This window comes from Oreochromis niloticus, linkage group LG3, assembly GCF_001858045.2.
Source record: "Oreochromis niloticus isolate F11D_XX linkage group LG3, O_niloticus_UMD_NMBU, whole genome shotgun sequence".
In the NCBI taxonomy this organism is placed as follows: domain Eukaryota; kingdom Metazoa; phylum Chordata; class Actinopteri; order Cichliformes; family Cichlidae; genus Oreochromis; species Oreochromis niloticus.
Genome location: NC_031967.2, coordinates 41,748,172 through 41,771,468, shown reverse-complemented (window position 1 = coordinate 41,771,468; position 23,297 = coordinate 41,748,172). Strand labels below are relative to the sequence as shown.

The 23,297-nt window shown below is 40.5% G+C and overlaps 3 protein-coding genes across 4 annotated transcripts; all 3 read left to right on the top strand.

Moving 5' to 3' along the window:
- Nucleotides 1-2: 2 nt before the first annotated feature.
- On the top strand, nt 3-4,084 carry anapc10 (anaphase promoting complex subunit 10). Of its 2 annotated transcripts, XM_005461212.4 has the most exons (7): nt 3-160; nt 696-811; nt 1,052-1,142; nt 1,318-1,438; nt 1,562-1,615; nt 3,051-3,168; nt 3,582-3,717. In XM_005461212.4, exons 2-6 carry the CDS (start codon nt 697-699, stop codon nt 3,159-3,161), a joined length of 492 nt encoding a protein of 163 aa, XP_005461269.1. In that variant the 5' UTR covers nt 3-160; nt 696; the 3' UTR covers nt 3,162-3,168; nt 3,582-3,717. The 2 variants fall into 2 exon arrangements, with proteins under 2 accessions (XP_005461269.1, XP_003456494.1); XM_003456446.4 differs by lacking the exon at nt 3,051-3,168 and having other exon boundaries at nt 7-160; nt 3,582-4,084.
- A 1,198-nt stretch (nt 4,085-5,282) lies between these two features.
- On the top strand, nt 5,283-11,736 carry LOC112845564 (tripartite motif-containing protein 16-like). Its single transcript, XM_025904980.1, has 3 exons — nt 5,283-5,304; nt 6,280-10,312; nt 11,709-11,736. The coding sequence occupies exons 1-2, from the start codon at nt 5,283-5,285 to the stop codon at nt 7,374-7,376; spliced, it is 1,119 nt and encodes a 372-aa protein (XP_025760765.1). The 3' UTR covers nt 7,377-10,312; nt 11,709-11,736.
- A 680-nt stretch (nt 11,737-12,416) lies between these two features.
- Nucleotides 12,417-15,315, top strand: LOC100705001 (tripartite motif-containing protein 16-like). Its single transcript, XM_019363310.2, has one exon. The coding sequence runs from the start codon at nt 12,480-12,482 to the stop codon at nt 14,154-14,156; it is 1,677 nt and encodes a 558-aa protein (XP_019218855.1). The 5' UTR covers nt 12,417-12,479; the 3' UTR covers nt 14,157-15,315.
- The last annotated feature ends 7,982 nt before the right edge of the window (nt 15,316-23,297 follow it).

The window sequence follows — 23,297 nt, the reverse complement described above, 5'->3', positions numbered from 1 at the left end:
CTGTTTGCTCAGCGCTGACGTGTATAAGAAGCGACGCTGAGGCGCAAAAAAGTGGGAGATTCGAAGTGCGTAAATAGAAACGGATTTAAACTATTTTGGATGTGCAGCCGCATGTCTGATCCACTGACACGACACTCCGGAGACCTGTACTAACGCGTCTGTGAGTCGGCTTCAATAACTGTGGCGTAGATCGAGTTTTAGTGATTTTGAGAGCGTTTAGAGTTGAGAAATGTCAGCTGCTGGCGACTAGCTAGTGTCATAAATAACCCCCAAATAAGTCACTTTTTAGCTGAAATGGATGCGCTAGCTTTGTCATTTATACGACGAAGTTTACCAAAAGGTCCCCTTACTCCTAAACAGGACTTACATTTTCTGTATTTTCTATTAAATGGAAATAGAGCTCGAAATGTTTAAAATATGCATAAAGGTTTGCGTCTGGTTAAAATCTAGTTAAAACAGATGGTACCAGTAGTGATATTTATAAGCCGAACTTTACCTAATGGTCAGCTTATTAGTAAAATACAGTTATATTGGCTTCGTTGATTAAGTTGTATTTACTAAGTGTGAATAAACCTTAAAATGTCGAAAACATGAATAGACTTTGGTCTTAGGTTACTGGTCTCCATTAACCTTTTGAGAAAAACGCGTCAGATTTTCCATCAGAGTGGGCTGAACTTGTGTTTTTTGTTTTAAAGTATGGCGACACCGAGCAAGACACCACCTGGAGCTGACCCGAAGCAGCTGGAGCGGACCGGGACGGTTCGGGAGATCGGCTCCCAGGCGGTGTGGTCCCTCTCTTCCTGTAAACCTGGTAACTACTCCCTCAGCCCCCACAGTCTGCTGTGTGTACAGATGACTGTAAACATCTTTAGGAAGTGGACACAATCTCAGAAATTGTGTTATTTTTCTCTTTGGAGGTGTTCATATGCATATCCACATTTCCACAGCGTAGTAAGCAGTTTGCCTTACTGCACAATTGCCTAGTTTGGATCAATTTCAGAGGTCGTTGGGATCAATTCTAGTCTGATGTGTTTGGCCTCTATGTGTCCAGGTTTTGGAGTGGATCAGCTGAGGGATGACAACCTGGAGACCTACTGGCAGTCGGATGGGTCGCAGCCTCACCTGGTCAACATACAGTTTAGGTAGCATTTTCCAGCTTCTCTACAAGAGAAATTAAAGTAAACCTGGAAAATGTACATTATCTTTAACTGGAAGGTGTTGTTCATTTTATTTGTGTGTGTGCTGCTGCTGACAGAACCTTACTCTTTTGCTTTGTCATTAATTCACTTTCTTTAATATGTGACCTGTGGAGTAAAGGAGGAGGACGACAGTGAAGATGTTGTGCATTTATGCTGATTATAAGTCAGACGAGAGCTACACCCCAAGTAAGATCTCGGTGCGAGTTGGCAATAACTTTCACAATCTTCAAGAAATCAGGGTAAAGCTTTGTGTATATATCTCAAAAAATGAATAATTAATAAAAAATAATCTGGTTAATACATTTCATCCGGAGGTTTCAAAACCGCTCAGACCCTCCTCTTCCTCGTCTTCCCCTCTGCAGCAGCTAGAGATGGTGGAGCCCAGTGGATGGATTCACATCTCTCTCATGAATCCGGTAAGAATTAATTTTTTTCCAACCTTTAAATGCTGCATTTTACCAAAACAGGACTCTGTAACATCCTGCTCTGTGGTCTCTGTTTGCATTTCTGATTGTCTCTGGTCGACAGGGTGTAACTGAATGTAAAGCCTTCGATCAGGGGACAGAATCCAGTCATTTACTCACTGTGGAACATTTGCAGGCTTACCGTCTGTTTAAACGTGTAGATGAAAATACTGACACCCAGCCACAGTGACTGAAAGACGGAGAGAGACATTTGTGCCCTTATTTTGCACTTTTTCCCATAATGGCCAAAGTCAGGGAACTAAAGTCGCTGTGCAGTTAACTACTACACCTACTGATTAGGAAGTGTACAGATTTCCCTCCGCAGGTGACTGTTCAGTGTTTCTATAGAAGGAAACAACAGTACTGAACCATTTAATCACTGCCTTCATTGTCTGTGCTGAGCCGATGTGTAGTTGGCATTCAAGGGAGGTGCAGGTTGTAGAAGTAGGCTTTCAGAAGGGTTTGTGGTTATGATGATGTACAGCGGATAACAAAATTATTAGTTCATTGTGCAATGAACATTCATTCGTTAATTTATTATTCATACCTTCTTTGCACTTTTTATCCACTTTAAAGTTTATTGTGTTGTGTTTTGTTGTGTTTAGTGCTGACAGGGGACAGTTTTCCAATTTCATTGTACTTTTGTACTAAGTGTGAATGTGCAATGACAATAAGAGTTATCTAATTCTCAAGAGAACAAAGAAGTTCTGTAAAAATGTGTAAACAAACAAACAAACAAACAAAACTTGAGCCAGCACTCAGACATAAAAACTTTGTAATAGTGGTCGAATGTTATGTTCATAAATGCAAGCAAATAAATGTAATTTGGAATCTTGATTCAAAAATAATATTGTGCTTTCCACTTTTATTCTTCGGTTTTAGTAAAACAGTAAATTAAAAAATTCATGGATAACACCAAAAAATATTTGTTAGCATTAAAAATGATCATTTTATGAGCACTGGGTGCTTCTGCTTGTACACACTGGTGACTTCACCATTACAGAAACATAAAAAGTAAATTTGATAATTAAAAATACTGTTCATTTAGGGTGGCATAAACCTTACACTGGGCGGTGGTCTGATAAATTTGTGAAGGACTGTTCCTGGATAATAGATGTAATGGAGAAAAATAAGGCAGCGCTTCTCCACCTAAGACTTGTGGGGGTCTTTACATGCCACCAAGTGCAGTAAACTACAGCTCTTATGATTGGACAGTGAACATATACTTGAGTGTTTTGGGGTTTTTTTGTTTTTTAATCTCAGGGGAGCTAGAGATACGTTTTTGTAAATTCATGTGTTTAAATATGGTTAAAAATGTTTAAAATGTCACTACAACATTAACAGAATGTAAAAGAAAAGCATCTGTGTTGTTGTTATGTAATACCAGTTTGTACCACAAGATGGAGCAGTGAGTCAGTCTAATGAATGTAGCAGTCGCCAACCCCTGGGCCACGGACTGGTACTGGGCCACGGACTGGTACTGGGCCACGAGAGTTGAGACTCAGGTGTGAAATTTATGGTTTTCAACGTTTTTATCGGTTTTCATCGGTTTCCCTGGGTCTTTTCCCATGTGTTATGAATAAATCTTCTTCTTTGGGGGGGGGGGGGACTGGTACTGCCTTTTTTTGTTGTTGTTGTATTTATCCGCGACACCTTAAAGGCCGGTCCGTGGCACAAAAAAGGTTGGGGACCGCTGTTGTAATGTTTATTTAAGCAGCACATTCTTCTCAATGGGAGCACCTAAAACAGAAACCTTGAACTTAAACAGAACAACACCTGCTGGTAAAACGCTGCCTCCCGGTGGTGAAAGTTGTAGTTAAAATTGGCAGATTATAAGTATCTTTAAAGAAGTGGCTTGATGCTCGGTCACTCTGTGTGTGCGTGTGCGTGTGTGTGTGCGCGTGTGTGTGTTTTTCAGCGCACAAACGAGCCCATCAGCACGTTCATGATCCAGATCGCCGTGCTGGCCAACCACCAGAACGGGAGAGACACGCACATGAGGCAGATCAAAGTTTACACGCCTGTGGAGGAGAGCTCGATCGGCAAGTTCCCACGATGCACCACGGTCGACTTTATGATGTACCGGACCATCAGGTGATGTGGACGTGACCCAGGAACCCCGACAGACTTATATCTGGAGCTGCTCCAGATCGTTATCAATGAGAGGAACACCAGTGAAGCTGCCAATGTTGAATATTTAAAGATGTTCAGTCAGAGTCATTGAGCCAGTCAGTGTTGGTTTACATGCTTTAGCAATGAGTTTCCACACAGAGTGAATGCTTTGATATGAATTTGGTTCCTAAATTTAACCTTTTTGTCTCTCGCAGTATAATAAAAAAAAACAACAACTTTTGTGCCTACACATTGTTTCCTGTTGTGGATTGTTAATAAAAAGGTAAAAATAAATGTTTCAAAAATCCAGAATGTGTGTTACTGTAGAAAACAAACTTTATGCTGTAGCTCTGCTCAGTCTTATGCTTCTTGATTTAGTTGCAGATGTTGTTGCTTTACTTGAAGAAAATGAGGTTTGAAAACGGTAATACGTTGATGATGCAGGAAAATGTTCTGTTCTGCTGATGTTGGACCTCACGTCGGCCTTTGATACGGTTGACCGCCACATTTAGCTTGAAAGGCTGAAATATTGGGTCTGTGTATCTGAATCTGTCTTGGAGTGGTTCTCCACGATGCTTTTCTGTGGCGGTTCCTAAGTGCAGGTCATCCTTCACTTCCCTTACCTGTGGTGTGCCACAAGGTTCTGTATTGGGGCCCTTATTGTTTCTAATATAGCTACTTCCTTTTCAGCATATTTTGAGCCCCTTTGAGGACATTTGCTATCACTGCTATGCAGATGAAATTCAGTTATACATTTCTTTTTAGCCCCAAGATGTTTCTAAGCTGAAGATTCTGAATAAGGGCTTAGACTCCATTAAAAGTTGGATGACTGACAACTTTCTCCAACTTAATGAAGGAAAAACTGAAGTCCTTGTTTGTGTTCCTGACAGACATGCACTTATGATGATGAAAGCTCTAGGTCCCCTTTTGACATTTGTGAAATCGCCTATCAGGAACCTTGGGGTAACTTTTGACTTTGCTCTCACTTTGGATGTTCAAATCTCTGGTTCGGTCTTTCTTTTATCACTTATCACTGCTAAATTAAGTCCTATTGTGTCACACACTGAACTGGAGGTTGTTATACATGCATTCGTTTCATCATGTTTGGACTATTGTAATTCACTGTTTATATGTCTAAACAAAAACTCCTTGGAACATTTGCAGGCTGTTTAAAACTCTGCAGCAAGGCTTAAACTTAAAATCAGAGTTTTTTATTGTCACATAAGTGGTTGCCTGATCCACATGTTGCTGCAGTTTGTAGTCACAGTAGTTGCTCTAGCTTTACTTTGACTAGATCTTGCTGCAGTTTAGTTGCCTAACTTTCCATCTGTAGTTTCAGATGTTCTGCAGTTTCAGTGTTTGATTAAGTTGTGGAAGTTTCCATAACTAGCACCAGACGGTCATGTAGCTTGGGTAGTTCATTTAGTTGCACCAGTTTCAGCTGCTGGTATAATTTATTTGTATCAGTTACTCAAGTTTCAGTCATTTCAGTTTCACTGACTTGACAATGTTGGTGTTGTTAGTTGCAGGTATAGTGCCATCATTGCAGTGGTACTTTCACCTGTTAGTGTAGGTGCAAATCTTGAGATACTTGCCATGTTTAGTTTTAGCCATTACTGTAGATACAGTTTTATAATTCCTGCAGTTTCAGAGGCTGACTCATTTGCAGGAGTTGCAGTTGTTGTACATGTTGCTGTGGTCTCATTGGGTGCTGAATATATATTTATTTGCAAGTGTTGTTTGCATTTGCTGATTATGTATTTACAGATTTTTAACTGATTAGGAGGTAACGGATAAAAATGCAAACTATGAACAGACCTATGTTGTTTAAAGTTACTAAACAGTGTCTACTTCAAACTGTTCTTCCTGGTAAAAGTTAAAGTCTGTTAACTCCTCCCTTTTCTACCTGAAGCACAGCAGCTCCAGTCTGTCCACATATTTTCTGGAATAGTTTCACCACTATGTAACAGAAACTCACAGTCACTCTTACTGAGAAGGAGAAATGGCGCAGAAAAGAGATCAGCTGGATCGAGAAATGTTCTCTTGTTGGATCTGTTTGGATCTACTGAAGGATACTGTGACTATTCCCTGTGGACACAGCTACTGCATGAACTGTATCGAAACCCACTTTGATGAAGACGACAAGAAGGGAATCCACAGCTGCCCTCAGTGCAGGAAGACTTTCACACCGAGGCCTGTCCTGGAGAAAAACACCATGTTAGCAGAGTTGATGGAGTTACTGAAGAAGACTGGACTCCAAGCTGCTCCACCTGATCACTGCTATGCTGGACCTGAAGATGTGACCTGTGATGTCTGCACTGGGAGGAAGCTGAAAGCCATCAAGTCCTGTTTATCTTGTCCAGCCTCTTACTGTGAGAAACACCTCCAACCTCACTATGATGCAGCTCCATTAAAGAAACACAAGCTGGTGGCCCCCTCCAAGAAGCTCCAGGAGAACATCTGCTCTCTTCATAAAGGCCATGAAACAGTCCCAGCTGCAGCAGAAAGGACTGAGAAGCAGAAGGAGCTCGAGGTGAGACGACTAAACATCCAGCAGAGAATCCAGGAGCGAGAGAAAGATGTGAAGCTGCTTCAACAGGAGGTGGAGGCCATCAATGGCTCTGCTGATAAAGCAGTGGAGGACAGTGAGAAGATGTTCACTGAGCTGATCCGTCTCATCCAGAAAAGAAGCTCTGATGTGAAGCAGCAGGTCAGATCCCAGCAGGAAACTGAAGTGAGTCGAGTCAAAGAGCTTCAGGAGAAGCTGGAGCAGGAGATCGCTGAGCTGAAGAGGAAAGACGGCGAGCTGGAGCAGCTCTCACACACAGAGGATCACAACCAGTTTCTACACAACTACCCCTCACTGTCAGCACTCAGTGAGTCTACACACTCATCCAGCATCAATATTCATCCTCTGAGCTACTTTGAGGATGTGACAGCAGCTGTGTCAGAGACCAGAGATAAACTACAGGACATTCTGAGGGAGGAATGGACAAACATCTCACTGACAGTCACTGAAGAGGATGTTTTACTGTCACCACAAGAGCCAAAGACCAGAGCTGGATTCTTAAAATATTCATATGAAATCACACTGGATCCAAACACAGCACACAGAGAATTGTTATTATCTGAAGGGAACAGAAAAGTGACATTAATGAGACAAAAACAGACTTACTCTAATCATCCAGACAGATTCACTGATTATTATCAAGTCCTGAGTAGAGAGAGTCTGACTGGACGTTGTTACTGGGAGGTGGAGTGGCGAGGGGGTGGAGTTGATGCAGCAGTCGCATACAAGAATATTAGCAGAGCAGGAGAGTCAGATGAATGTGGATTTGGATTTAATGACAAGTCTTGGTTATTGAGCTGTGACAGAAAAAGTTGCAAATTTTTGTACAAGAAAGTCCACACTGACCTCTCAGGTCCTCGGTCCTCCAGAGTAGGAGTGTACCTGGATCACAGAGCAGGTATTCTGTCTTTCTACAGCGTCTCTGAAACCATGACTCTCCTCCACAGAGTCCAGACCACATTCACTCAGCCGCTCTATGCTGGACTTGGTCTTTTTATTGATCATGGAGACACTGCAGAGATATTAAACTGAAATAGACAGAAGTCACTAAGGGACAGTTAGTTCCTGTTTCTTTGGTCTCCATCATTGTTGTCAACAGTGATGGAGATTTTGAAAAGAGGTCAGAGTGGCACCAGAAGGTTTTTCTAAAGTAAATTCTGCTAGACCGAAAACAATTTCTAATTAGCTTGTATGGAGAAGATCATAAAATCTAATAAAAATGAACAAACATTAATGAACCACAGTTTTTATATCAAGAAGACACTAGTATTATAAATATAATTGTTTTATTATGAATAGTATTGTTTAAGCTCACAGATCAAATGTTACACTCTGAATAAGACTTTTAATTTCAGTCCTTCCAGAACACAAAGTCACACGTATTCTACTAGAGAAGATGTGGATTTTATAGAAACTCAATTTTGAAGACTTGCTTAATGTAAACCCTCCTGTGTGAAGTTTGGTACATGTTTGAACTGATACATGCTGATTTTCTCTCTTTTTTTGTTGTTAATTTTTGTGTTTTAACACAGAGGAGTTAATTGGTTATTTGAAGAAATATTGAAATGAAAATCTTGATTTGAATCATCTGCTGCTGTGGCGTATGTAACTCATTACTGGTATTTTTTTTTTATATATCAGGTGTGGCTATAACTCAGACTTTCTGCTGGTCTGTTTTCTGTGTTCTTATCCCTAACCTTAACCACAACCTTAATCATGTTAGATAGTGTTTTCCAAAGCGATTCATTATTTAAAAAAAAAAAAAAAAAGTAAAATAAATGTACATGTGTAGATTCAGTCCAAATGATTCTCATGTTCTCTCCTGTTTCTGAACGCATAATATAGAGACGTGTTGAGTGGCCGAAAGCGTAACATACCAACGATTTGTCTCATAGCGTAGTATGTTACATTTTGGGATGAGAACATGTTGGAAAAACCAGCAGAAGCCACAATGTAGTGTTTCTGACATGTGATCGGGTGAGCAGCCTACAGCCCGCCTCCAAAGTCTCCCAGTGATTACGCAGATGAGAAAACTGATGTGTTTGTCAGAGAGTACAAAGGTGTTCAACCATGAACTCAGCACAACAAGTGAAACACACACACACACACACACACACACACACACACACACACTCTAAAACCTGATCTGACTCATGCAGATGATTCAGTATCTTTCTGTGTCCTTCCTGTTTAGCTGCTTTTGGACGTATCCTGATTCTCTTTCTCTGCTTTGGTTAAGCAAACAGGTTTGATTCGTTGGTCATGAGTGACGTGTTTAGCAAAAACAAACAAAAATATGTTGTTGGAGATTGTCCCTCATTTACAAATTTCCTCTGGCTGCAGAAGTTGAAGGAGAGACTGTCACTGCGTGCTTGTATGATTTTTTTTTTTCGCCAGATGACCGTTATATCCAGGACTTTTATGGTTACAGTAGTTGCTTTATCTTATCATAGATAGATTTGTTTGGTTGTAGTTCCAGTGTCAACAGTAGTAGCAGATGTTACTATATTTGAAATGATTAACTTAGCTGCAGAAGTTGCTGTGGTTTTAGGCTTGTTTAGTTACAGTCACTCTTTGCTGCTGGTGTGGCTGTAGTTTTAGTTCTAAATTTAGTTGCAGTAGTTCTTGTGTCATATAGCAGATGTTGTTATACTTGGAGTAGCAGAGTTGCAGACATTGCTATGACTAATAGCAGATATCGCTGCAGTCTCCTTCCTTCATTTGTTACAGAATTATCCATGCTTTCCTTTACTAGCTTTACTTCCTTTACAAATTTACTAGCATCAGTTATATTTTCAGCCACTGATTTAATTCCTGAAGTCAACATGCTTTCCTGCAGATGATACTGTAGTTTCAGTCATTCATTACAGGAGATGTTGTAGTCTGAGGTTTGTTTAGTTGCAAAAGTAGACAATACTTATAGCAGCTATTGTTTCATTGATCCGTTAAGTTACAGAATTCTTCATTGTTTTCTGCTGATGTTCTTATAGTTTTAGTCACTGGTTGAGTTGCAGAAGCAGCCATTCTTTTCTGCAGATGTTGTGGTATCCGTCTGTCCTTCCTTCCTTCCTTCCTTCCTTCCTCTTCCGCTTATCCAGGCCTAAACAGAGAAACCCAGACCTCCTTCTCCCTAACCACCTCCTCCAACTTGTCCAGGGGGACACCAAGGTGTTCCCAGGCCACTCTCCAGTGTGTCCTGGGTCTGCCCCAGGGCCTCCTCTCGGTAGGACATGCTGGGAACCAACACGTTCTCACTCCCAACTCGTCAAACGTGTGACGCATGGTCAGGCTCCCTCTGCTTCACTTATGGACGCGCAGGGTACCCCCTCGCGTCGGGAATTGACGTGAAGGGTCCTCCGATTGAATACTATACTGCTCCTTAAACGTTGTATATTGACGACAAGAGATTGCCGCGGAAGTGCCTGTTGTCGGTATATTTAGACATTTTCCAAATCACATTGTAACGACCTATACTGAACACAATAAATTATATAATGCAGGCAACTATCTGAGAGAAAATTACTGCAGCTAAAACTAATTACAGGCTGTTATTTTTGTATCGGTTATTGCATTGATGGAGTGAGTGATGTATGCTGGGTAATGGCACAGCTAGCGATTGGGTGAATTTATTGCACCGGTTTTATAAACTGTTCTACAATCCTTTTCATATTTGGAAGTCCATTTACATTTTTAACCTGTCGATCATTCTGCTACAGCTGTAACATATCTTCTCCAACTCCTCTGAATACATGCAGTCATTTTACCGTCTGCTTTGGCTAATCACGCTTTTATGTATTAAATAAAATAAAATTAAACAAATAAAAAAGAACAGCTTTTTTATTAGGCAAAAACATTTTCAGTGCTGTTAAAGAATTCACAGCGACTCACTTGTTTATTTTTGAGAAAGTTTATTTTTTTATCATATTAGATGAGCGGCAGTGACGTCACCGTACTCGATCGTACCACAGGTAAGTACGAATCTGAATCTGTAGATTTTTTTAAATTATTTTTCTTATTTAAAACTAAACAAAAACAAACCCGAAACAGTGAGCTCACAAAGCTGCTTTTAGCAGTTCTATGGGTTAAGATTAGCAATTTCGTGGAACAGCGAATGACTTAACATTTAATAGCATATATGTTGCCACACCACATGTGCTGTATGCACGTGCCTACGTCACCACGCAGCGCACAAGCACACAAACACACACGGGCTCAAAACACATAGGCAGGAGATTGAAATGCAAATTTAAATTTTTTTTTTTATTTATTTATTTTTTTTTGTAAAAAGGAGTTTGGTAAAATTCATAAGCATTTAACACAAATGCTACACACACATTTTATTTGTTGGTCATTACTGATGTGTTTAGCAAAAACAAGCAAACAAAAATATCTTGTTGGGGATAATCCCTCATTTGTACATTTCCCGTCTGGCGGAGGAGTTGGAGGAGAGACTGTCACTGCATGCTTGTACGAACTTTTCCACCAGACAACTGTTATATTCAGGACTTTTATGTTTACAGTAGTAGATACTGTAGCTGGAAGTTTGTTTAGTTGCGGTGGTTGCCATGCTTTGGTGATGTGTGGTGGACACTGATTTAGCTGAAGATGTTGCCAAATTTACTAGCAGCTGATGCTCTTGTCTCGGTCATTAGCTCAGTATCAGAATTTGCCATGTCTTACTGCAAATGTTGCAGTAGTTTTCCTTGTTTGCTTAGCTGAAGAAGTTGACATGAATAAGTTGTCACGTCTATTAACAGATGCTGCAGTTTCTTTGGTTGCCATAGTTACCATATTTAGCTGTTGGTATTTCTATGGTTTCACTGGTTGGTACAGTGGCTTGCGAAAGTCACTGGTGTTGCTATGTTTATTTACAGATTTTTATACTTGCAGTGTTTGCTTCCCTTCATTGAATCCTGAATTGAATTATTTAAAATCCTGCCCCTCACATATAAGGTCTTAAATAATCAGGCCCCATGTTATCTTAATGACCTTTTAGTACCATATCACCCCATTAGAGCACTTTGCTCTCACACTGCAGGCTTACTTGTTGTTCCTAGAGTATTTAAAAGTAGAATGGGAGGCAGAGCCTTCAGTTTTCAGGCCCCTCTTCTGTGGAACCAGCTTCCAGTTTGGATTCAGGAGACAGACACTATCTCTACTTTCAAGATTAGGCTTAAAACTTTCTGTTTTGCTAAAGCATATAGTTAGGGCTGGATGAGGTGACCCTGAGGATTCAGATCATAACATAGGGATAGCTCAGTAGGTAGAGTGTTTTTCCTTTAGTCACATTTTTCACTCATTGTGTTTATACAACTCTCTGCATTTAGCTATTTGTTATTATTAATCTCTGGCTTTCTTCTACAGCATGCATTTTGTCCTGTCTTCCTCAACTCACCCCCAACCGGTCGAGGCAGATGGCCGCCCCTCTGGTTTAGCTGGAGGTTTCTTCCTTTTAAAAGTGAGTTTTTCCCACCTTCGCCAAAGTGCTTGCTCAAAGGGGGTAACATGTTTGTTGGATTTTTCTCTGTATTATTGTAGGCCCTTACAATATAAAGTACCTTGAGGCGACTATTGATGTGATTTGGCGCTGTATAAACAAAATTGAATTAAAAATTACATTTAATCAATATCACACATTTAAAACACATAATGGCGCCATAATGAGCATTTCATTCAGTATATTTCGACTTTCAATCCATATATATATATGTATATTGCTGTACACTGTTCTTATTGTATATATTGTATATCTTATATCTTATTCATCTGTTCCTCTGTCTCCCCTGTTGCTTTGAGCATGTACAGGACAAAAGAATTTCCCTCGGGATAAATAAAATTGTTCTTATTCTTATTCTTATAATTGAGGTTCATTCACTATATTCAGATTTTCATTCTATATTGTAAATATATATAAGAAAATATTAAACAACTCCATTAGCTTCCTGTCTTGAAACACAGGACCTCCCCTCTGTCCACACGCTTCATTGACCCCCCACCCCCCACCCCCTTACACATCTGCAGTTTTAAGATGGGTGTAACCAACATGTGGTGACGTGTCAAAGCTTTGTTCCCGTTCAGACTAGTTTCATTTCTCTGTAAGAAAAAGTCAGACAGCCATAGTTACTGAGAGGTGAAATGGAACAAAAAAAGATTAAGCTGGACTTGGACGCCTTCTCATGTTCAATCTGCTTGGATTTACTGAAGGATCCGGTGACTATTCCCTGTGGACACAGCTACTGCATGAACTGTATTAAAACACACTTTGATGAAGAGGATGAGAAGCAGAAAATCCACAGCTGCCCTCAATGCCACAAAACCTTCAGACCGAGGCCTGCGCTTGAAAAAAGCACCATGTTAGCAGCTTTAGTGGAGCAGCTGAAGAAGACTGGACTCCAAGCTGCTCCAGCTGATCACTGCTATGCAGGACCTGAAGATGTTGTCTGTGATGTCTGCACTGGGAGGAAGCTGAAAGCCATCAAGTCCTGTTTAGTCTGTCCGGCCTCTTACTGTGAGAAACACCTCCAACCTCACTATGATGCAGCTCCATTAAAGAAACACAAGCTGGTGGCCCCCTCCAAGAAGCTCCAGGAGAACATCTGCTCTCGTCATGATGAGGTGATGAAGATTTTCTGTCGTACTGATCAGCAGAGTATCTGTTATCTCTGCACAATGGATGAACATAAAGGCCATGAAACAGTCCCAGCTGCAGCAGAAAGGACTGAGAAGCAGAAGGAGCTCGAGGTGAGACGACTACACATCCAGCAGAGAATCCAGGAGCGAGAGAAAGATGTGAAGCTGCTTCAACAGGAGGTGGAGGCCATCAATGGCTCTGCTGATAAAGCAGTGGAGGACAGTGAGAAGATGTTCACTGAGCTGATCCGTCTCATCCAGAAAAGAAGCTCTGATGTGAAGCAGCAGGTCAGATCCCAGCAGGAAACTGAAGTGAGTCGAGTCAAAGAGCTTCAGGAGAAGCTGGAGCAGGAGATCGCTGAGCTGAAGAGGAAAGACGGCGAGCTGGAGCAGCTCTCACACACAGAGGATCACAACCAGTTTCTACACAACTACCCCTCACTGTCAGCACTCAGTGAGTCTACACACTCATCCAGCATCAATATTCGTCCTCTTAGGTACTTTGAGGATGTGACAGCAGCCGTGTCAGAGACCAGAGATAAACTACAGGACATTCTGAGAGAGGAATGGACAAACATCTCACTGACAGTCACTGAAGTGGATGTTTTACTGTCACCACCAGAGCCAAAGACCAGAGCTGGATTCTTAAAATATTCACGTCAAATCACACTGGATCCAAACACAGCAAACAGACATCTGTTATTATCGGAGAGGAACAAAAAAGCAACATTTATGAAACAAAAACAATCTTATTCTGATCATCCAGACAGATTTTCTGAATGGGAGAGGGTCCTGAATAGAGAGAGTCTGACTGGACGTTGTTACTGGGAGGTGGAGTGGAGAGGGAGAGGAGTTGATGTAGCAGTCGCATACAAGAATATCAGCAGAGCAGGGAGCTCAGATGAGTGTGCATTTGGTGGAAATGACAAATCTTGGTCATTATGTTGTGAGACAAACAGCTATGTTCTTTGGCACAACAATATCCACATTGACATCTCAGGTCCTCGGTCCTCCAGAGTAGGAGTGTACCTGGATCACAGAGCAGGTATTCTGTCTTTCTACAGCGTCTCTGAAACCATGACTCTCCTCCACAGAGTCCAGACCACATTCACTCAGCCGCTCTATGCTGGACTTCGGCTTTTAGATCATGGAGACACTGCAGCGTTCATTAAACTGAAATAGTCAGAAGTCAGTATTGGACAGTTGGTTAAAATGCGTGTCTTATTTTCCAGCTTCTTGGTAAGATTGATTTATCTCATGTCAAGAACAAAATTTACAAAGTGCTTTATAATACAGAAATAGGTATAGACCAATTTAAAATAGCATAAACAGACGAAACTATATAAAACCAAACCAGCACAGGCAATTTTTAAGTTTCTTTTTAACAATATCAACAGCGTCCACAGTGTCCAGTGGAAGCGAGGTACACGGTACCACTCATTGTCACTGAGAGCTCATTGTTGTTTCCTCTCTGCAGATCATCTGTCAGTCACACTTGCTGTGTTTCATAGCTCATTTTTTGTTGTTGAGCTTGATCACATAAATCTATAATTACAATGACAATCTTTACAAAATGTTCTTATTGTACTAAATGAAATTGTCAGACACTGTAGAATGACGTCAAAGTGACACCAGAAAGTAAATTCTGCCTAACCAGAGAGTATTTGTACTCTGCAGAAGATCATAATGTTATTAAATGAACCTTGGCCTTTGGGGGCTTTTTGTTGTTGTTGTTGTTGTTGTTGTTGTTGTTGTTGTTGTTGTTGTTGTTGTTGTTGTTGTTGTTTTAGCATTGTTTTGTGAAAACTAAAACACATGAAACTCAGATCATGTTACACACCGAGTAAGACAAATGATTTCACACAGAGTTACATGTATAGTGATGGAAAAAATTTCAGTGTTTGTTCTTTCTTTGTAAAGGATTTTATAGAGAGTCAGTCTGAAGAGTTATTAAATGTAAATCCTGCTTTGTGGAGTTTGTTACATATTCTGAACGGATACATGCTCATTTTCTTTGAGAAAATGTCTGGGGATTTTTGTGTATTTTATCGATGTTGGTGTGGTTATGTAACTCATTACTCTTGTATTTTTGTTTTTATCATGTGTGGTATAACAGACTTTTTTCTAAAGTGTGTTTTAATGATGAGATATAAGGATTTAATTAAGTCAGGTGTGGCTGTGAATGAGTACCATGAATATGTACGCTTTACTGTAATTTGGGGGAAATTAGAGACCTGGACAGTGTGTTATGGAACAACTTTAATGTAATATGAGGCTTGTATTAAAAAGGTCCTCTTGATTTTGTTTTGATTTACGATGAAATAAAAATTTGTTTGTGGAAGATTTTGTCTGCTACACATGACTTTCAGTCACAGAAACCTGTTGCTAAGCTACTTCTCATAATCTTTACAATCTAATCAAAAGTGCAGAAAAATAATAATTTCTTTTTTTCAGCCAGTGGATGAAAATTCAGCTCAGAAAACACGAGTATATTTTCTAACATCTAACCGAGCCATCAGCTTAGAGCCTGTCTCTGAAGTCTCCCAATGAACACACTTTTCATGCAATCAAATGTACAAACTAACTGCTGTGCGTATGTTCAACTATAAACTCAGAGAAACAAACACACACACACACACACCCCTGTTCTGACTCATGCAGATGACTCAGTATATTGATTGTGGTTTCTTTCATATTGCTGTTTATTTGTCGTTGTTGCTTCAGGCTTTTTAGATTCCCGATTCTCTGTTTCTCTCTCTCTGCTTTGGTTAAAGAATCATTTTTATGTGTCGGTCATTATCGATGTGTTTTAATTTCGTTACTTCAGTTGAAGATTTCCCCTGATTTGCATATCGTCTGCTTGGTTGCAGGATGTTGATACAGAACCCGTCACTGGGTGCCTTTATTAACTTTTCCATTGTGCGTGCCTTATGGTGTTGAGCTGTTATTTACAATGTTTTTGTGGCCTTTTCTACTGTTTTAAATGACCAGCCTAACAACATGGAAATAAGGTATATAGGGATTATAGAGGGTGAACACTAAGTTCCTCAACCTGAGGGACTCAAACCAGCAACTAGTCAGCTGCTCCTACCTCCTGTGTTCTCATTAGCTGCCTGCACTAACATAGTAATTAAACTCTTCTGAAGCTCCTTTTTAAATAAACTCTTATCTGGGAGTCCTTTCTGATTGTGTTTACTTATGATTTTACTGATTCAGGTGAGACTACCACAGTGTCACATGTTGAAATTCCCACCTATTGTCTCTCCAGTACAGGTGTCTGTGAAGGTTCTCAGTCATCCAGGTCATCGTAGTCAAAGGACTTTGCAAAGAAAAGCGTCTGGACTTCTTTAAGTTGCTTGAAGACGTTTCACCTCTCATCCGAGAAGCTTCTTCAGTTCTAAGGTCAAATGGCCGAGAGTCCCAGATTTAAACCCAGTGGGAGTATCCCCCCAAGGAGGGAACAAAGGACCCCCTGGTGATCCTCTAATCACATGCGCCAAGGCGTGAAAGCGGGTGTGGGACCTAATCAGCCAGGGTTTCGGGTGAGCTCATTGTGAAACCTGGCCCCACCTTGTCATGTGAATTCCTGAGGTCAGATGGCCCAGGATGTGAGTGGGCATTAAGGCGTCTGGGAATTGGAGAGACCAAACAGCCACTTCACAAGCGTATGGCACAACATAGAAGAGCCACCTCCACAGGACAAGACTCAGCAGTCCATCTGCATCTTAAGGATAAAGGTCACTCTTTCGAGGATGCCAATGTTCACATATTGGACAGAGAGGACAGATGGTTTGAAAGAGGAGTGAAAGAGGCCATCTATGTCCACTGTGAGCGACCATCTTTGAACAGAGGCGGTGGTTTACGACACCAACTGTCTGCCATCTATAATCCAGTTTTGAGATCCCTTCCCAGACGCCTTAACGCCCACTCACATCCTGGGCCATCTGACCTCAGGAATTCACATGACAAGGTGGGGCCAGGTTTCACAATGAGCTCACCCGAAACCCTGGCTGATTAGGTCCCACACCCGCTTTTACGCCTTGGCGCATGTGATTAGAGGATCACCAGGGGGTCCTTTGTTCCCTCCTTGGGGGGATACTCCCACTGGGTTTAAATCTGGGACTCTCGGCCATTTGACCTTAGAACTGAAGAAGCTTCTCGGATGAGAGGTGAAACGTCTTCAAGCAACTTAAAGAAGTCCAGACGCTTTTCTTTGCAAACTCCTTTGACCTCCAGTACAGGTGTAGCCATTTTCCTACCATTATTATTAAACAGCCTTTCACCTACTGACATGTAGGACCACTGTCACGGTCGTGCTATACCTAATTCCAAATCACATATTCTCCTGATACCACAGTTTTCCAATCCCTGTAATTATAAGAAATTAGAAATCTTCTGTGTTACGGAGACTTAGCTGAAACCATAGGGCTGCTGATTATTAATTCTTGAATGCCCAGAGGTCCTCAGGCTGTGGTGGGGGAATAGCAGTTGTTTTCAAATGTAATTTAAACTGTATTACTCCCATTTTGACTTATTATTGTCTAAAATAAATTTGTGAAAATCCAGGTTGGTGTGTTAATATCTACCAGCCTCCTGAAACCTCGACTGATCTCCTACACGACTTCTCCAACCTGCTTTCATCTGTTGAGTTTGACAGGCTCAGTTGGGTACAGGTACCTTTAACCTAAGACAACGATTCCTGTAAATGTACTGCCTCTAAATTTCTTGATATTAGAAAGTAATTTAAAATGTTGGTAATTTTCTTAAATTCATTCGAGCTTTAATGTCATTTGCATGATTTCTCTATGAGAGAGAAGCTGTCACTGTAGCTGTGTCCCAAAACGTCGGCTGCATCCTTCGGAGGACCCGGCCTTCGTGGTCTACGTGGGCCGGGTCCTTCGAAGACCGAGAAGGCCGGAAGTGCGAGGCTGTGAAATGGGACGGTCTAGCCTTCAGATTTGCGTCACCGCTGTGTCGGTGGAGTTTAATAAACTCGGCCGTCTGCTCCTTGCTATCTAAAATATAACAGGACACTGGCGTAAATTCTCGACCGTCTCACACTTCTGTTTAATCAGTTTTCTTTTTGACGTTTATTCAGCTGTGTGAAAATCCCGGAGGAACCCACCCGATGGATTAATAAAGTTTTATTTAATCTAATAATCTAATAACTTTGATCTCAGCCAACCCGATTTACTCACGAACAAATAAAACACCGAAATAAGGCAAACAATTACATTTTTTTTGAAAATATTTTTATTGAAAAAAGAAAACAACAGTACTTGCAGTCACCAAAATACAATTAACCTTTCTTCATTTTCCTAAGTAAATATACTTATATGAAAAAACAACAACAAAAAACAACTAAACAAAAAAGCATTCTAAAACAAAGACCCCCCCGTCCCACAGATCAACACAACCATCAAACATATTACAGGAATATAACAGTAACAGAAGTACATTTAAACAGGCAATACCTCTAGACTAGTAAAATAAGAGATAAAGGGTTGCCACTTGTGAAAAAATTTGGCTGTGCAACCTCTCAACGTATATTTAATTTTTTCAAGTTTTAAAAAAAACATGACATCTTTAAGCCACCGGGAAACAGTAGGATACTTAGCAGACTTCCAATGCAACAATATTAGACGTCTCGCTAATAGGGATGTGAAGGCTATAATATCCTTTTGTGTGGAATCAAGTATAAGTGAGCGATCAGGAATCCCGAATACAGCAATCAGAGGACAAGGATGAAGAGTTACCCCAAGAACAGTTGACATAATAGCGAAATACCCTGTCCAGAAAACTTGTAGCTCAGGACACAGAAAAAACATGTGGCTAAGGTGACAAGGAGAACCATGGCATTTATCACATTTATTTTCCACTTCTGGATACAATTCAGAAAGTCTAGACTTAGAGAAATGCACCCTGTGTATGACCTTAAATTGAATAAGTCCAAGACGAGCACAGGAGGTGGAAGATCGTACCCTTGCTATAGCCTGTTCCCAAGACTCCTCATGTATTTGAATTCTTAGTTCTCCTTCCCATGTACACTTAAGCTTAACATTAGAATGGTTACTAAAAGACAGAATAGCATCATAGAGTTTCGAAATGGTTCCTCTGTGATGAGGAATAAATGATAACGTAGTTTCCCACTGCTGTTCTGGAGGTAAAGAGGGGAAATTTGGGAAACACTTGGCAACAAAATTTCGAATTTGAAAATAGCGAAACAAATGGGTAATAGGGAGATTATAACGAGAAGACAAATTGGGAAAACTATCGAAAACACCATCCACATATAAATGTTTAAACTGTTTTATACCCTTGTCACACCACACTGAGAATGTCGAGTCCAAAAGTGAAGGGGGAAACAAATGGTTGTCGCTTAGAGGACCTGAGGAGGATGGCATTACAAAATTAAAGTGACGTCTAAACTGAAACCAGATTTTGAGTGTGTTAAGAACCACCTGATTATCAGTATACAGAGAGGGTCTTACGGGTAAAGAGGAATAGAGCAAAGCTGGTAAAGAAGAGCCCTTACATGATGATAGCTCCAATTTACACCACGAGGAACCAGAAGATTTTAGCCAGTAGCAAAGTTTATGGATGTGAGCGGCCCAGTAGTAGGCTAGAAAATCAGGTAATGCAAGTCCTCCACTAAATCTGCATCGCTGCAGCAAAGTTTTAGAAACCCTAGGTGGCTTCCCTCCCCAAATGAAAGAACCGATAATCTTGTCCAGTGAAACAAAAAAATGTTTCGGCAAAAATAAGGGAATTGACTGAAATAAAAATAAAAATTTTGGTAAGATGTTCATTTTAACAACATTAATCTTACCGATTAAAGAAAGGGGGAGATTACCCCATCTTTGAATATCAGATGTGACCCTTGATATAAGAGGAGATAAATTTGCTGATTTAAGGCCAGATAGAGAGCGAGTCACGTTAATCCCTAAGTACTTAAACCCAGTTGGACTGAGACGAAAGGGTAGATCGGACTGTTGAAGTTGACGTGCTGCCGTATTAACAGGAAAACACTCACTTTTCCCTAAATTTAATTTATAACCTGAAAACGAACTGAAGTTCTCCAGAATACTTAAAACAGCAGGGATGGAGCGTGCAGGGTCAGTCATATATAATAACAAGTCATCCGCATACAATGATACTTTATGTGTAATTCCATTACGGATGATTCTCCTGAATACAGAAGAGGAACTCAATGCAATGGACAGAGGCTCGATGGCAATGGCAAAAAGTAAAGGTGACAGAGGGCAACCTTGACGACAACCACGACCCAGCGCAAAATAATCAGAGTAAACATCATTAGTATGAACACTGGCTTTAGGGGATGAATAAAGAAGCCGAATCCAGGAAATGAATTTATCACCAAAACCAAATTTCTCTAAAACTGCAAACAAGTATTCCCACTCCACCCTATCGAAAGCCTTCTCAGCATCTAAAGAAATCACAAGTTCAGGAAGTTCAGATAGATGCTTTGAGTTAATAACATTAAAGAGTGTACGGGTATTAAAAAACAATTGCCGTCCCTTTATAAAGCCATTCTGCTCTTCAGATATAATTCGAGGAAGCACATCCTCAAGGCGAGACGCAATTACTTTAGCCAATACCTTTGCATCGGCATTAAGCAGAGATAATGGCCTGTAGGAACCACAGGAGGTTGGGTCCCTGTCATTTTTGAGAAGGAGCGCTATGGTGGCTTGTGTGAAAGTAGGTGGTAATGAACCCGATTCCAAGGACTCGTTAAACACAGACAAAAGCAATGGTGCCAATTTACCAATAAATGTTTTATAAAATTCAATTGGAAACCCATCCGGGCCTGGGGCTTTATTAGACTGCATAGCTGTAATAGCTTTTAATACTTCTTCAACAGATAATGGGGAGTCCAATTGCCCGGCATTATTAATACCAATAATAGGGTTTGAAAGATTCTGAAGAAATTCATTCATTTTAGCTTTATCCGTGGGAAATTCGGACTTGTACAACAAAGAGTAAAATGTTTTAAAGGTAGAATTAATTTCCAAGGGATCCGTAGTGATATTGTCATAAGAGTCTTTAATACTGGGTATCACACGCGAGGAGGCCCGACGTCGTAACTGATGTGCCAACAAGCGACTAGCCTTGTCACCGTATTCATAATATGAACCACGACTACGTAGTAATAAGTGCTCAGCCTCTTTGGTTGACATAAGATCAAATTCTGCTTGCAAATCAAGGCGCTGCTTCAGTAATTCTGGAGAAGGGTTCAGTGCATAACTTTGATCAAGGTTACTAATTGGCTGTAAGGTCTTTAAGCCTGGCATTAATCTTTTTATTAGCACGGACAGAGTAAGAAATAATTTGACCTCTCAGGTAACATTTAAGAGTCTCCCATAGCAGAGAATATGAAACAGAATCATCCCGATTGAAGGACAAGAACTCCTCAATAGAGCTTGAAATAAATTCACAACATTCTTTATCCGCCAGAAGGAGAGAATTAAATCTCCAAAGTGGAGGACTACGTTTATAGGTAGAAAGTTGAACATCCAATAGCAGAGGAGAGTGATCAGATATTACAATACCAGAATAGTCGGAAGAATTAACAGATGAATTAAGAGTTCTGTCGATGAAAAAATAATCAATCCTGGAATAAGACTGGTGGACCTGGGAGAAAAACGAAAATTTTTTGACTGAAGGGTTGCGAAGTCTCCATGGATCAACAAGATCATTCTGTTTCATAAAATCTGAGAATGTTTTAGACATAGATGATGGAGTCAAATTACGAGGACTAGATCGATCCAAAATTGGATCAAAAACACAATTCAGATCACCACCGAGGATAAGCAAATGTGTATTCAGAAAGGGGATGTTACTCAGCAATCTATTAGCGAAATCAGCATCATCAAAATTCGGGGCATATACATTTACCAACAAAACCTTTTTCTGCATTAGGGTACCAGCAACAATGATGTATCTACCATTCCTATCAGCAATAACATTGGTCGAAGAGAATTGAACTTTCTTATTAATGAGAATGGCCACTCCTCTAGCTTTCGAATTAAAATTTGAGTGAAAGACCTGACCTACCCAAGGGCAATGTAACCTATAATGATCCTTAATGCGAAGATGAGTCTCCTGTAAAAATGCTATGTCAGAATTTAGACGTTTCAAGTGAGTAAAAACCTTAGATCTCTTGACAGGGTTACCCATACCTCTGATATTCCAACTAATGAATCTAAGAGGCATGCCTGACCCAGCAATGCTGGGGTCTATATTGCCATTAACCATTCATAAAAAGGAAGAAGAAGAAGACCAAACCAAGATGCCAGTGGCCATGAAGAGCCGAAATGGACAGCCCCCCCCCCCAACCCTGAACACAAATACACCCCAAGTCTCCACAGAACAGAACAAAGGAGACAGCAGTGTACCCCAAAGTAGCAAAAATGGTTCACCAAAGTGACTGGACTAATTGGAGTCTAAATAAAAATAAAAGCGAGAAAGGAAAAAACAACCTCTCGCCAACTTCTCTACAGTATAACAGTGTGCGCTTAACAATAAACATGTTTTTTTTTCTTTTAAAAAGGGAAAAAAGAAAAAGAAGAAAAACAAAACAAAAAAAACCAAAAGAAACCAACCAAACAAAAAAAAAAATCTCACAGTACAAAATATGATTTCCTCAGATGGAGAACTGTCCAACAAAACACCGAAAGTACATAAAAGTAAAAAACAAAACCAAAACATAAATAAATAAAACAATTAAAACAACAACACCCCCCCCCCAAAAAAAAAAAAAAAAAAAAAAAAAACAGAAACAAAAACAACCTAGTCCTATGCAAATCAATGCAGCAAGCTTGGATAAGATTGTGCTGGACTGGTCCGAAGTTCAAGAGTATATTATATGAATCAGTTTCATTAATTAACAATGAAAATAAAAGGAACCAGCACACCAACAGTACAATAACTAGCACAACGGCCTAAGAAAACAATGCACAGGTGGCGTTAAACCTAACGAGAGCGTGAACACTTAGTAGCATTACAGCATCAAACTGAGGGGCTATTGAGGCTCACCCAGAGATCAAAGTTTTGACATAATCACTGGCCTCCTCTGCTGAGACAAAGTCCTTCTCGACACCCTTATATGTGATGCGGAGTCGCGCTGGATGAAGCAGGCCATACCGAACACCTTCAATGCCACGGAGTTGCTGCCTGACCGTGTTGAATGCAGCACGAGCCCGTGCCACCCTGGCGGTGTAGTCGGGGAAGACTGAGATGGTCCGGTCTCCAACTTTAATCTGTCGGCGTTCTCTAGCACGTCGTAAAATGTCAACACAGTCA

Coding starts and splice junctions, on each gene's coding strand:
- LOC112845564 (XM_025904980.1), top strand. CDS start 5,283: ATGTTGGTGTTGTTAGTTGCAG. Junction 5,305..6,279: donor GTTGGTGTTGTTAGTTGCAG/GTATAGTGCCAT, acceptor CAGCTGCAGCAG/AAAGGACTGAGAAGCAGAAG.
- anapc10 (XM_003456446.4), top strand. CDS start 697: ATGGCGACACCGAGCAAGACACCACCTGGAGCTGACCCGAAGCAGCTG. Junction 1,439..1,561: donor ACAATCTTCAAGAAATCAGG/GTAAAGCTTTGT, acceptor TCCCCTCTGCAG/CAGCTAGAGATGGTGGAGCC. Junction 1,616..3,581: donor ACATCTCTCTCATGAATCCG/GTAAGAATTAAT, acceptor TGTGTTTTTCAG/CGCACAAACGAGCCCATCAG.
- LOC100705001 (XM_019363310.2), top strand. CDS start 12,480: ATGGAACAAAAAAAGATTAAGCTGGACTTGGACGCCTTCTCATGTTCA.